At 40.8% G+C, this 14,957-nt stretch overlaps 1 protein-coding gene across 2 annotated transcripts in view; it reads left to right on the top strand.

Moving 5' to 3' along the window:
* LOC117955392 (T-lymphoma invasion and metastasis-inducing protein 1-like) overlaps positions 1-14,957 on the top strand; it is a 56,590-nt gene that overhangs the window by 24,077 nt on the left and 17,556 nt on the right. Inside the window, exons 9-17 of one of the 2 annotated variants that reach the window (XM_034889858.1) lie at positions 23-208; positions 3,148-3,294; positions 3,478-3,552; positions 6,434-6,604; positions 7,464-7,568; positions 8,527-8,608; positions 8,850-8,936; positions 11,688-11,900; positions 13,251-13,384. In XM_034889858.1, the coding sequence (XP_034745749.1) occupies positions 23-208; positions 3,148-3,294; positions 3,478-3,552; positions 6,434-6,604; positions 7,464-7,568; positions 8,527-8,608; positions 8,850-8,936; positions 11,688-11,900; positions 13,251-13,384 (1,200 nt within the window). Of the gene's footprint in view, positions 1-22; positions 209-3,147; positions 3,295-3,477; positions 3,553-6,433; positions 6,605-7,463; positions 7,569-8,526; positions 8,609-8,849; positions 8,937-11,147; positions 11,408-11,687; positions 11,901-13,250; positions 13,385-14,957 lie in introns of those variants that run through there. The other variant, XM_034889859.1, reaches the window with a different exon arrangement.

Below are 14,957 nucleotides of genomic sequence, written 5' to 3'. Positions count from 1 at the left end.
TACGCATCTTTCCCTTTGTTAGATCTTCCTGTGGGAGCAGAACTTGGAGCGGTTTCACATGGATCTGTTCCGCTGTCGGTGCTACCTGGCCAGTCTGCAGGGCGGCGAACCCCCCAACCCCAAACGCCTGCTGGGCTTTGCTTCGCGCCCCACCAAGCTGGCCATGGGACGACTGGGTATCTTCTCTGTGTCTTCTTTTCATGCACTGGTATGAAAAATTCATCCAATCATATTCATGCACACAAGTCTGTAAGGACTCGTGTGGTGCCATTCATTCTTACTGTTTTCCTCACTTGCTGTAATTTGACTCTTAAAGCCTAATCAGGGCTCCTTCATGCAAAACTCAAATTCTGTCCCATGTGTCTCAACATGTCCTAGTAAGCATTGCGTGAGAGGCTCCCAACTGCTGACCCTTAAAACGAGCCCAGCTTGTACAGTGGGTGTGTTTATCTGGCTGTTAGAGTGAACATCTTGTCAAATACGCCTAATAAAAGAATTTCTGCTTTCCTAACCAATTCACAAACTAACAGACACTGCATGTAGCCTGAGGTTAAAACAGACTATAACTTAACCATGGTTAATTAGAAGAAAGCAGGAAAGAGAAAGCTAAATGATGAGCATCCCTATATTAGCTTTGCACACTAGCTGACTATATTAGACTTTTTTTAGGAAGTCTAACAGTTTAGAGAGTTGGAGTGCTTTCAAGTGGAGCTAGTCCACACCTTAATAAACTGCCCAAATGTTGCAAAAGGCAATACACTTAACTTAACATTTTAAGTAATTAATTTATTTTTTGTTCATAACGGCATTGGTTGTTACATTGGGCCATCAATGAAGAAATGTTGACGCCCTCAGGACAGAGTTTTCATTCTAAGTCATCCACAGTAAAGCTCACTGCAATAGTAACATAATTGGGCTCCATTGAGCCTCTGTCTCACCGCTTAATTTATTCTGTGGGAAAATCAGTTTACTCACATAAATATTTTTCTCAGCTATGACTCCCAAAAAAGGAAATACAACTGAAAATCAACAAGATGGCATTAATTCAAATTTCAACTTAAAACTCATATTTAACCCAAATCTAAACAACCCCATAAAGAAAATGAGGAAAAAACGAAATTGTCCTCGCTTTAGAGTATTGCACTTTTTTATTCTTTCATGGATATTGTGTTCCCTGTAAGGATACAGGAAGCTAGATGCATGCTTCTATTTACATACCTGCACCTCTTCATTGTGCACATTCATACCATTCTCTTCATTAACTGTCCTGTTTACTGCTGTAGCTGTGGCTCAAAGCCAAGTCATTAGCTCAGAGCTCTGAACCATGCTCTCGTTGTCACCTTGAGCGCTCCAAGAATGTAAAGAATGGAACGCCACCATAAATGGAATAATCCATATATGTGGCCGTGCGCTCTGGCAAATATCATTCAGAGATCAAAGAGCAGAGCAGAGAGAAAGAGGTGGAAGCGGTATCTCTATGGGCCAGTTTCAAACAATCAGGCCATCGGTTAAACCAAACATACACACACACCGACACAGAGACACACACACAGGGAAACATCAGAGGTTGATAGTGGATTTTTTTGTGACTGGTGGATCAATACAACTCTGTTAGTAAGCTGCCATCCCTGAGGCACTTTCCCACTAACAGACTTAACACTCTGCTCTGTTGACTCCTTCTTCCTTTTTGGTGCCTACACCCTCACTTCCTTTGTCTCGCTCTCTCTGTCTCACCTTCATATCAGCCTTATTTTCTTCACCCTTTCCTCTTCTCTCACACCGTCTCTGTCTTCTTTTCCTTTAAGTGCATTATCACATCTCTTTTTCCAGATTTAAAATGTCATTTTTGCATTAGTCAACTAATGGGAACAGTATCCTTCACTATATAAACTAAATGAAAATGAAATAATAAAATAAAGAACTTGGTATTTAATTTAACATTGAAATTAATCAATTCATAATGCCTTCAACTCTTGGCTAATTGTCCACAGTCACAAAAGGAACAACTAATATACTGTAAATTAATACGTTCTTCAGTAATTCCTTTTACGCAACAGAGTGGATATTATCCGTAGCCAACAGGGACAAAGTAATGAAATAGGGTTTAAAAAGGCCTCGCACGCAGCTTGAACAGTCTTGAAGACAGTTTGACCTATTATGTTTGAAGTGTGTGTGTGTCTCCTGAGCAGTGACTAGTGAGGAGACCAATAAGCACACACCCACACAAGTACTGTATGTGCACATACATACACACATACATATATACTGTACATACTGTACTATACATGGGAATAAGAGCTGCTCATAGCCCATTAGTTCAATGTGAATTAACCGAAAAATGCAAAGAATGGTTTATCCTTGAATGTGTTATGGGTCACTGAAAGAGATGAGAGGTTGAGTGTGTTCAGTATGTACCATTAGTATACAGTGAAAAATGTTTTATATGCTGCTGTGTTTACATGCCTGTGTGTGGGTGTGTGTGTGTGTGTGTGTGTATTTATATGTATAAATGAAATAACTGACTCATAGTACAAACAAATACAGCCACTGCTTTCAGTGTACAGTATATATATGTAGTCCCCCAGTATTTTTTCTTAGTCTGTTCATTTAAACTGCAGCTCAACACTGTGATAAAACCAAAGCATAAGGAGATTAGTATCCAATATCCTTGTCATATTAAATACAATTGTTCAGTTATGATAAATGCTTTCCAGAGTATTACACAAACTGTGAATCTGAAATTATTTTAACTACTTCAGAAATTACATATACTCCACACAAAACATTTATTGCATCCTTGTCTCTGAAATGCTCAATAGATACTGGATTTGACCAGCTGTGTAAGCAATGCCATGCTTGACTCTAAACTCTTTTGTAGATAGCAGATAATTTAGATAAGATAAGTAAAGCTTAGTAACAGATATGGATTTGTGGATTGTAAGTGTATTATTGTAGCTGTATACAATTTGATTTAATTTATCAACAAAGGAGATACGTACAAGTCCAATAAAAACCTTCATGTCTTTCAGTGTGAAATATGTTGTTAAAATAACAATTTGGTTAGACTGTTGTACAACTCTAGAGTATAATTAAGGTTCAAACTCTATTTCCATTGCATTCATGTGTTGGTAATTATCGCTGTCACAGGTGTCGGCCCGTACAGAAAGCAGCATCAGGAAGCGGAACCAGGCCATGCCTCGTACCTTCAATAAACGTCGTAGCCGTTTCTCCTCCCTTTGGGGTCTGGACACCACCTCAAAGAGGAAGTCCAAGGGACATCCTTCAATCAACCAGGTTTCCATAGTGACACATCTATACCACAAGCTTTTTTTAATTTGGTATTTGTTGGATTGGATACATGTTGAGTGTTGTTGAGATGTTGAGAATGCCTTCTTGTAAAGTTGTACATGTTATTAGTGTTGTGAATGTGTTATATTAAAATGAAATTGCAATGTCCTGTTCTCTGCGTGGTTGCAGGTGTTTGTTGATGGGATGGAGCCAGTGAAAAAGCCATTGGAGCGCATGTTTGAAGACTCTGCCAGTGAGAAATCTGTAAGAGCTCAGCCATCTTTACTAGTCAAAAGAACCAACACAACACACATGTCCCTTCATATTAAGGACCATAGTAGAATTGCACCCCTCTTGCCATTTCAGCTGTATGTTATTTTATATATTTCCTGTTTTAATGTTGACCAAGATGAACTCAAATTGTATTATATAATAGTATTGTATTGTATAAATAAAATTTGGAAAAGTTTTGCTGTAGAAAATTAGAGGTAAGAGTTGATTGCAAATAGGCCCGAACATGTCTTCACTTCCATTGTGGGGACTTTTCATGTCTATACAGTAATACTCTTCCGAAGGCTAAACAGTAAGTTCGTCCCCCCTTTCCTGGTTTGGCATTCACTACAGAGAAACAGATCTCATGTAGCCATAGGCTAATTCCTTGTCATGGTTTGCCTTTCGCATAAGCCAACATAAAAGTCGCTGGGGCATCTGATGAACCTTTGTACTTGTATAATGGCTTACAAGGCGTCTTAAGACCCTGAGGCCAGCAACATTGCTAGATTTTCACAAAGTCCCTGCACCCTTCTGCATCAATGAGCATTTCTTTGAGGTCATTTTCAAGCGCCTTAATGTTTTCAGACATCCACTTCTCTCCTAGCTGAAGAGTTTTGAGAGAAATTTGTAGACTATAAAACTTTAAAAGCTGCAGATGTCGTCTTTCCTCAGTGTTATCAGATGATTCTTGAGTTTATTTGTGGCAGATAAACAACCCGTTTCATCTTATCCAGCTGTGCCTCCTTCTGCACCACTCAACAAATGATTTACTTTACCAGACTGTACTGGACTTATTATTCGGTTTATTACTGCTTTTTGTTTATTCTTACTACTGACCATTGTGTGTCATAGCCAGGAATAATGAAATATTTTTTCTTCTCTACCATATTTTTGCATGTCAAACACTGTTTTCAAATCAGTTTTGACAGATTCCCATTTATTCTATTCATATGCTCCAGGCAATTCCAACTCTATCAGCATCATTGGCTTTCAACTGGAGGGATATTTCTGTCTGCTAATCCCTCTGAGACAAATTTGATCTGATATGTTCAGATCATTAGCTTTCTGATGTTTCAACAAATTATGCAGACCTGGCAGTTCCACACCATCTGTGCTGTTGTGTATCTGTCAAATTGACCACAATTTACAGACAATTGAAAATAAATTTTGTCAAGGAGAAAAATAGATTATCCAAGGCTACAATAGAATTGTAGGTTTCCAGGAGTACCTTATCATAGGCTGATAAATGGTTCAATTTATATGAACTGTAAGAAAAGAAGTCCAATTACCCATGGGTTGTGCGAGGACAAGCAAGCCGGCTCCATATTTTATGAGAACTGGTAGAATGCAGCAGAGATGAGAGAGGGGGAGGGAAGACGGGCCTCTGTCTGAACTCAGTAGATGGAAGAAAACTCTGCAGCACTTACCCACTCTGACCGTGAAGGCCCCCAGTGGCACCATAGGAACTTGATTTCCTTCCACCCACGCCCAGCTTCAGCTGGGAGTTTATGGGATGACAGTGAAAAAATGCATAGGAAGTAACATGCTTCAGTTGGTTGTACAAAGTGCTGGAAATGCTGCATCAGTAGATATGAGAATGTCCAGGAAGAATACTGGAGCTATTTCCAAATGTTCACATTTGATGGGCTTGTCCTAATTATCTGTTTGTTCTGAGAAATCCCACTGATGGAGAAAAAAGGGGGTTTTAGAGGGAAAGAGAGTTTAGTGTGCTGCCTAGGACCCCCGCCCCCCAGCAGTGGCATCCTACGTGGGCCAGGAGGAGAGCCAGATGGTGCGGAGCAGGGCTGGGGAGTTCAGGGAGCTGGGGGGAGGTACTAGTTATGGGCCCCCCGGTCTGTTGTCTGGTTGTCTGTCTGAGGAGCTGTGTGTGTGTATGTCTGTATTTTGTTTGTCCAAGTGAAAATTTGAATGTGTGTTTGTGTATTCAACAATGTGCTTTTGCATATAGTTTGCTCCTTTTGTTTTGTTCTCTGTTACACTTTGGCTTTAACCGACACATACGTAGACACACACACACACACACACACACACACACACACACACACACACACACACACACACACACACACACACACACACACACACACACATACATACATACATACAGATAGCTAGATTTAAACAGGGACTGCTGGGTCAAATTGCTAACAGTCAGCAGATTGTATGGTGGGAAGAAAAGATGGGCAAGAGGGATATGATGCAGTAATGTGCAAAAAGAGGGGAAGGGCCACCAGAAGGAGAGTCAATCATTAGTGTTAGGGGCAATGAAAGAATAAACGAGTTTTGTGGATGCTGTTACTTGATAGGAGGAGATAAGGTATCAGCAACAGACACTGTGAGGTCGAATAGAAGACAGGGCAGAATCAGAGGAGAGAGGGTGACATGGCTGCCATATTGTCAGAGGTCAGACTGATGGGCTTAAAGATTACGGACTATGCTTTGAACAGAATGCACACACACTTATGTAACACATACCCACACGGGGAGACAATTGCATTAAGAGGCTCTTATCACCACAAATGAATTAGATTTTGTAAGAAGTTCTGGTGCGGCTTTCAGGCCACCGCCAGTTTTCATTATATTAGTCTTATCAATCTTAGCAAATCTGTTTGTTGTGTGAATAATGATGAATTAGGAGGATTACTACATGATTTTAGCAATTGCATTTGTGGATTATAGAATAGGTTTTTTTCTCATTCATCACTCAGCAGTACCTAACTAGAACTGAAAGGTTTTCATGATACCATTGAATTTATTATGGGGTGCCTTCTGTTTTCACTGAGCACAAAGGCTACTCAAAGATGCATTAACTTTGTGCGTGTGTGTGTGTGTGCGTGTGTTGCATTTTCAGAAAGAGAGAGAGGGCTCGGTGAAAAGTCTTCCCCAGCAAAATGTAGACAGTGACATTTGGGTTCCCGATTACCTGACTCCCTCCTGGGTGTGTCTGCCAAACAATCGGCCTGTCCTGGCCATCATACAGCCCGGTGAGACAGCGCTGGAAGTCCTTAGCAACGTCTGCAAGGTGGGCCATTACCGGTTAGCAATGCAAATGTTGAAGTGCATTTGTACACTAAATTGTGTATAAGGGTGATAATTACAGACCAAAAGTTATGCACTTATTCACCCATTTGGAGTAACAGGTGATGTACAATTTGCTCAACCTTTTTGCTTTAGTAGCTCATTGCTTTGTTGCACATCAGCTGGCACTCGCACATAAAGACGCAGTCGATAGCTGTGAAGCATGCAGATCATTTATTTTAACAGGTTTGTCAAACATGCAATCTTGAGGAATGAGTCTCATAAAATTGCACACGGCTCTGTTGATGGGAATTTAGAATACAATAAGTGGTTACATTATGGATTATAACATTTCACAATTGTACAGTCTGTTGACAGCTAAACCTATAATCAATCAATTCTTCTGGTATTCTTGAATGTAAATCTGAATATAAATCTGAGAGTAGCTGAGATGTGAGACACTGTCACCGGTGCACTTAGACTGACAGTGTCACAGATCTTTTCTTAGTCATAATCTTGTCTTGCAATTTGCACTGCATATTACTTTATCACTCAGTCTTTTCAGCCAGAGACAATACTGTACGTATAAGTTCCACATACGGTTCTGTTGAAACACGTGTGGAGCACTGACGTGTATCTGGGTGTTTGTGGGCATACACGCTCTATACATCACATATTATAGTATGTGTTACATAAGAAGATTTGACTTTAAATCTCAAGAAGAATAAACCACAAGTAATTAGAGTGATTAGGTCTAATTTTGAAAAGAAGAATGCTTGCTTGTAATTGCCAATATTATGACTTTCCTCCACTACAGTAAACAAGTCTTTTGCTTCATTGCCCTCCTGTCTTGTTGCCTCCAGACCCATAAAATAGACCCCTCTGGCCACTATCTGCGTTTGAAGATGTGGATTGACAACCAAATGCTCTTCTATGTTCCCAAACTTGAAGAGGACATCTCTGATTTGGTGAGGAAACGCACACTGAAGCATAGTCATAATAACCTGCAACGTCAAGAAGTGAAACTAAAATATTTTCATGACACACCATGTCATATACTGTAATGAAAGATTAAGAATTATAATTTAGAATTATTTCACTGTATGCATAAACGAAAGTTTCAGTTTGCATTTGTTTTGCATTACAGTCTCAGCAGAGACACAATGTCCCATTTGGATGTTGTGGTCTTCACCTTATTGCTACAAGTTTTTGTTCCATTCCAGGCAGATCTGAATGCAAGCTTGTGCATGTTTTATGGCTTGGGTGGCAGATTTGATTTGCAATGCGTATAAAATTCCCAGGATGCAATGGAACCACCATTGCGTATGCTATAAATTATGCAAAATAGCAATCCGAGTGCATTATGTGCACTGCTATTCATATAAATAATCACTCTCATTGAAAAAGACCACCTCCACATTATTCAGCCGCTGTAAACACCAAAATGAATTCTCTATGTGACCATGCTTTGTAGGTGATACACTGAACTCTGCCTCAAAGCAAAGTCATTGTATAATTCGCTGTTTTTCCTCAAGAGGTCCTTTATCTCCCTGCTTTGATCAGTGACTCATTTCACCCTCTTTCATCCTTAGTCTATGATATTACATTATTATTTCTCCACAGTGAAGCGCATTACACTGCAGACTTCTGTCCCCTTCTGTTGCTTCATACACACAGCTGTGTCTATGCTCTCGTCCGCTGTGAGGTCAAGAACTTGTATGAGCACCCACTCACTTTTCAAACTTGACCTGGATTTTAACTCCACAACCTTCACATGCGGTTGCTCTTTTAAGGATAGTGAATAATACATGAATCAGTCCATTCTTTACAAAGAGCGATAACATGACATTGACCTTCTCCATCCAACAACAACACGATCCTTCAATTACTTGCCAATTAAATACAAGCATTTTCTTGTGTTTCCAGCTCTACAAAGAGATTGAGGTTTGCCCCAAAGCTACCAAGGTGATCCGGTTTGACAAAGCCGAGTCCTGCACCATTGGATACGGTATACTTGTCTATGACCATACCCCTATCAAATTGATTTGATTTTGTAAAATACTTTATTGAATCATGTTTTCTTCAAATGACTATGTGGATGACCCAGTGTGAGTGTATTTTGTCTTAAGTGGATCTAATCCTCCAGTAGTTTTGAGGCAGCAGAGCACACTGTCAAATTGAGATATGCTGGAGGACTAAAAGAATTAGCGACAGAATCTCATTCTGTGTCTTATTATCTCTGTTTATAGGTTTTTCTGTGGCGGTTATAGATGAGGATGGAATGCAGCATCTCCTTGTTACTGACGTGAAAGCAGAGGGACTGGCCTCAGCTAAAGGTATATTTTTTCTTTTTTATCAAAGGTCCCATGACATGAACATTTCACTTTCTGAGTTTTTTTTACATTAATATGCATTCCCCCAGCCTGCCTATGGTCCCCCAGCGGCTAGAAAGGGTGATAGGTGTAAACCGAGCCCTGGGTATCCTGCTCTGCCTTTGAGAAAATTAAAGCTCAGATGGGCCGATCTGGAATTTAGCCCACCCATGAGAGAGAGAGAGAGAGAGACATCATGGCTTTCAAAAGAGCAAAGTGGCAGTTGGTCAAGGCCACACTTCCAGCCTCCACCTTACCCCCCCCCCCCCCCCCCCCCCCCCCCCCCCCCCCCCCCCCCCCCCCCCCCCCCCCCCCCCCCCCCCCCCCCCCCCCCCCCCCCCCCCCCCCCTTTCCTCCTCAAAAGATACAGACTCAGAAATGGAACATACTAAGGAAAGCTGATTGTGGGACTGGCTCTAGTGGCTGTATTTCTTCACCAAGGCTGAATTTTGGGAAAGAGACTTTTTTACCACTAAGGTCTACATAAAAGCATCCAAAGAGCACCATGTCATGGGACTTTTAACAAGCAAACATGAAGTGCAGAGTGTATTTTGTTTTTATTTGAGAGAGCCTTGTGTTTTAGGACAGAGTAGAGAAGAGATGAAGAAAAAGAAAACCTTGTTGTGAAAAGTGTTGACTCGCAGGTAGATTCAAAGGAATCTTCCTTTCAAAGGAAAGAGTGGAACTCTGCACAGTAATTCCTCTGATGCAGTCTTTTCTATTTTGGCTTATCTTGCCTTTTTTAGAATTTACAAGGCAATCATCAATAACTCATAACTGGAGTCTGTAAAGAGGTCATTCAAAGCCTCAGAAAGGCCTCAGACATCAGTATTCCCACATGATATGAGCCTGAAATTCCAAAATAGAAAACAGCTTGCATCTATATTTCAAAAAAATAATCACCTGTCCCACACACTTTATTTGTCAGACTGACAAGTACTAATTTTTTTCCAAAAAAGGGCTTGATTTGTTTAAAAAATACCATAAAACTAATGCATAGGAGCTATGAATCTGTGGCGTTCTTCTCCTTTCTGAGAGCAAAGAAGAAAGAACGCTTTCCTTTGTCTGCATCTGACTGCCAGGTCTCAAGATCAACCCCCATTCACTAGTTCCTATCTTTTAACAGAGCCAGGGAGACCTAATGGATTTGAGTAGCACATGGCTGCTCTGTAGATACAACACTAATATATAGAAAATAACATGCCCCACTATTGAGCCCCAGGGTTAGACCAAGGTTACTCAAGTGTGACATTGTGTCCTCCGGTGCAATCTTAAAAGCTGCTAGCTTAGCAGGCTGCCAGCACACAAAGGATACAGCTGTAGTGACTCTCCCCCTCTATGGGCGAGTAAAGATGGATAAAGCTTGTGGCACCCAACAACACAAAGCATCTTTTTGTAAGATTACACTATATTTTGCTGAATCACAGGATAAAGTATGTCAGCCTCAACATTAGTAGGTCCATGTGTCCGCTGGGATAAGCCTGTGTGTGCGTGCAATGCGTTTACTAAGAGTGAGGAGAACGAACGAGGAGTAAAAGAAATAACGTTTCAATTTCTGCAAGATATACATAGAAACCAGGCCATCACTGGACAAGGAGCCCCAAAGGGTTGTTTCTCTCTCTCTCTCACTGAAGTCCTCACTCCCCCTCCCCCTACAGAAGACCACACACGGATACATACATGCAACACACACAGCCAAACACACATACACACTCAGCAGTAAATGGCCAGAGGGGTTAACTCTCTCTGTCCAATAAAGACTCTGCTACAGCTGACATTTCACATCCCAGACAACTAGGTCGTAACTTAGGGCTAAAGGTTTGGCTTGTGTGTCTATATATGTAACTGTGTGCCGGCATGCATCTGTAGCATTCAGAGCATTACAAAAGCCATATCGCAAAATGTCTGCTGTTTCTATTACAGTAGGCAGTATAAAATAAGACTAAAGAAAAGGATACCAAGCAAATGTGCTGATGGGTGACTGTGTCAACAGGACCAAAACCCTTTATCTTACTTAATGCTGCAGTAAGGGCAGGCGAGACTGCTGTCAGATCGCCAAAACAGCTGTCACAACCAATCAGGTTTACCGGTTGGAGGTTGTCTTCTAATTGGTCAGCTGATTGAGTGCTAATTCTCAATTAGCAGAGCTGGGCACAGGTGGTTGAGGGGAGGGGCGAGAGAAAAAAAAAACTCAAGCTGAAGCTGTGTTCCAGTAAAGGCCCTGGATTGTTTTTCATACACTACCACAAAGACGATACTGCTAATGACAGGACAGAAATAGACAAGCATTGAAGCACTCTCCATTTTAAAGCTATCCACGCTTGTTAGATCAGCATTTGTCCCAAGCGAACTCACATAGAAGGATGCATTTTTAATGTTTTGGAAGACATTAGAGTCCCAACATGTCTGATTAGCCACAGAGCTGCTGTTGAGGAGTATGGCACTAAAGTCTTGTTTTTGTAGATCATTTGTACACAATAGCACTCTTGAGATGATGGCTCACAGAATCGCTAATGTGTTGGATGGTGCTTTTATTATTTAAACATAATCCTTTCACTTACTGTGCGTTACTTTTATGTTACTGTCAGCTTTTTCTGTGTATTTCTCTCCAAAATGTAGCAATTTTAAAGGATTGGAATGCTGTTTTCAGCAATCAAGCAGCCACCTGTAAAAGCTGAATTTCTCACTTTGTTTTGTCCTTTCATTCTCCACCAGGTTTGAAAGCAGAGGATGAGATTCTCTTGCTAAATGGAAAACCTGCATCTGCCCTCCAAATGGATGATTTGAGGGCTGCCTTTCTAAACCAAGCGTTGACCTTGAGTGTCAGCACCCTGCCGTTGCTAGACCCTAGGGTGCTGTGCTCCCTTCCACCCCGGCGGTCCGATGGGGAGCAGGGCCCAGCCACAGACATCTTCTCCCAGAGCCAAGGTAAAATATTCCTGTTCCACATAAAAAAAGTTGTTGATGCATGCTATAAGTTGTCGTCATTATTTGGATTTTTGTTTTTTATGAGATGATGTGTACAAACGGTGTGCTCTAGTATCAAATGTAGAGAGCTTCTTTTTCAGTTTTAAAATGTTAACTGCTGTTTATTGAGGGCCATTGTCAAAGTGAGGAGGTCAAGAGCGGAAACTTGACCTGCAGCTTTGTCGAGCTTTGACCCAGGGATGTCACAATCCAATCCCAATCTAAGGTGCATCGTGCTGTTATGTAACATGTTTTTCCATTCAGTTAAAATATAATAACGTCTTCTATATCTATCACGTAACGCCATGTTTGAAAGATAGCTTAAAGTGATCTTTGAAATCTTTTAAAACCAAAACAAACCTACCGTTTTAGATCCTTTAATTTAATGTTGCAGTGCTTATTTTGTCCTTTAAGTTTATATTCAAGTTTCTTTCAAGTTTGTCTTGTACCATCATACATCCTCTAAATCCCCAACTTTGTGCAGAGAAAAACGGGAGAATGCAGATGATTTTTTTCTTCTTTTAAGCAAAGGGTGAATAGGGCGATCTGCTAATTATGCATGGATGCTGTCTGATAACCAACCTGCAGGCGGCCACCAGCTTTCCTCTGACCTGCTCTTTTTATCCGTACAAGGGCACTGTTTGTATTCCTTTTATAAATTGGGTCTTGCAGTGCACAGGCTGACAAGCTGGCATTGTTTATGCAGGTACTCGGAGCACTATGAATATTAATATGAATCCTTCAGCAGTGTGGAGCTGTCATCATGTAGGATAAGCCATATGCAAAGGGTCAGACTGAGTAAAAACACTTCAACAGCCAAATGGAGGTTATCGATGATGATATGCTTAGGAGAAGGGAAGTGTACACAAGCCCTTCAAAACAGAGGAAATAAATTGGAAATCTTGCATGAATACGGATGGAATAACAGAGACCATACAGTTATATCATAATAAGAAATACCAAAGGTTATAGGGATGTTTTTTAATGCCATCATTATCATGTAACTTAAAACAATAGGATGATGATGTTAAATTTTATTTGTAAAGGTGGAGAAAGCAACGTTTGAGGGAGTAGTAATTCCTACTCACAGTACAGGTTACTTTACAAGTATACTGTGTATGAATCAACACAGTATACAAGGATCAACAAACACATACATTCTCAAACCCCATTAAAGGAAGTGCAGATAATTAAATACATTCCATAACAGGTTGAGATGTGGATTTTACAAAATGGACTGTAACTGAGCATGAGAGAGAAGTTCTATCTATGAAGGAGAGATACATACACACACTTTGTCTCTGTCTGTAGAGGACATCCTGGATGAGGTGTCGGGGTTGACGGTGGAGAGCCCAGATGACAGCTTGGAGGAAGGTTCTCGGCTGACCCTGCAGAGTCCCGGAGATCAACAGGAAGACAAAACTTGCATGGGGACTGGGAAGGAGGTAGGACATGGCATGCAAAGACACAACTTAGATGTTTATACACACTATGACAAACATGCACAGACACATACGTGCAACAGAGCCGGGGATTAACAGTCCATTTTATAAAGAATGGAGTTTCATACACACCCTGTCAGATGTGGTTTTGCAAAGACAAAGACCAGCAGTTTTGGTATGTGTGCGTTTGTGACCTGTGGATCAATCCGGGTGTTTGATTAGCTGCATTAGTGACTTTGTTTATGTTTTACATTTCGCAGCGGTGTGGTTCATTTATCACTGTTTTTAATCTCAGATCTGTCGGGGGGGAATTGAGCAACAATCCAAAACATTTTGGATGTACATTTGAACAAATACTAAGAGTGTTTTTTAAATTAAACGTCTGGTTAATTTTCTAAAATATTTCTTCACCCGTGTCAGGTGCTTTTTGTGTGTGTAGCATGTAGCCAGAAAGCTGGCAAGTAGTTCAGAGGCTCTTTTCTCATGTGATAATTGTGACCTTTACACGAAGGCTGGTCTGGGACTGAAAGATCTGAGACAAGAAACACAAAAGTGGTCTGACACGCACGCACAGCCATTGCACCATATGTCTTACATTCATAACTGTTTTTAGTAAATTCAATCCTGACTCGATGTCTAATTCATGCACTGCACTTGTAATTTTTGTCGACACCTGTAACATGCTGTAATCGTTATCACATTCTTGCATAAATAACACATTAATTTTATACTGTGCTGACAACATATTACATGACTACTTTGTGGTGTGTTAAATAGCTGAGTTCAGACCCAGCTCATGAACAGATCTGGGATCTGCAGTACAGAGATTGAGATGGACAGGTGAGTGAGTGCATCACTGTCTAATTAAGATTATGTTTGGCCTGGTCAGTGATTGCTGGGACACGCCGTGTGGCTGGCCAGTTTCCCTTGGATACGGTTGTCACTTCCACTACCATGGCAATGTCTGATAACCAGTAACCACCGGAAACATTGTTTTTCCTCAGATATGAACAAAAGATGAGGAATGGGAAGGGACAGCGCTGTGTTCTCTCTTGGATTTGTGTCAGTGAGCTTCAGTCTCGAGGGCGAACTAATGGGTGAGGTCAGAGTCAGCTCCAGTCCAGTGTTGGTTCTATGACTCCAATGTGCCATTATTCGTTGTAAGGAAAGTATGAGAGAAATACCGACACACAGGGATTCCAGGATAGCTGGGTAGGGACTAGAGGTGTGCTTTGGAGTCTCATTTGAGCACTCAAAGGGGCACTGTGCAGTTTTGGCAATGCAATTTCTTTGCTTTTTGCTCGCAGTTTTCTCCATAGAGCTCCCCCTACAGCTTTTGGAATAGATCTGTCAGACTCCTTGCTCGGTCAACTTAAAACCATTTGAACCTCTGCACAGCGCCAAATTAACATATACAAGTTTTCTTTTGTTGCAAGAAGAAATCCATTTAAATCTATTCTACAATGTGAAACGAGAAAATGCAGCATATCATTTTTATATTAACACTTTTTTTAAATATTAACGCTCTTTTTAAAAATGTGCAGTTTAATCATTTTAATGTTGAAATGATTATGTA

Source organism: Etheostoma cragini, chromosome 13 (assembly GCF_013103735.1).
Source record: "Etheostoma cragini isolate CJK2018 chromosome 13, CSU_Ecrag_1.0, whole genome shotgun sequence".
Taxonomy (NCBI): domain Eukaryota; kingdom Metazoa; phylum Chordata; class Actinopteri; order Perciformes; family Percidae; genus Etheostoma; species Etheostoma cragini.
Note: the sequence above shows the minus strand (reverse complement) of the source record. Positions and strands in the feature narration are given on the sequence as shown.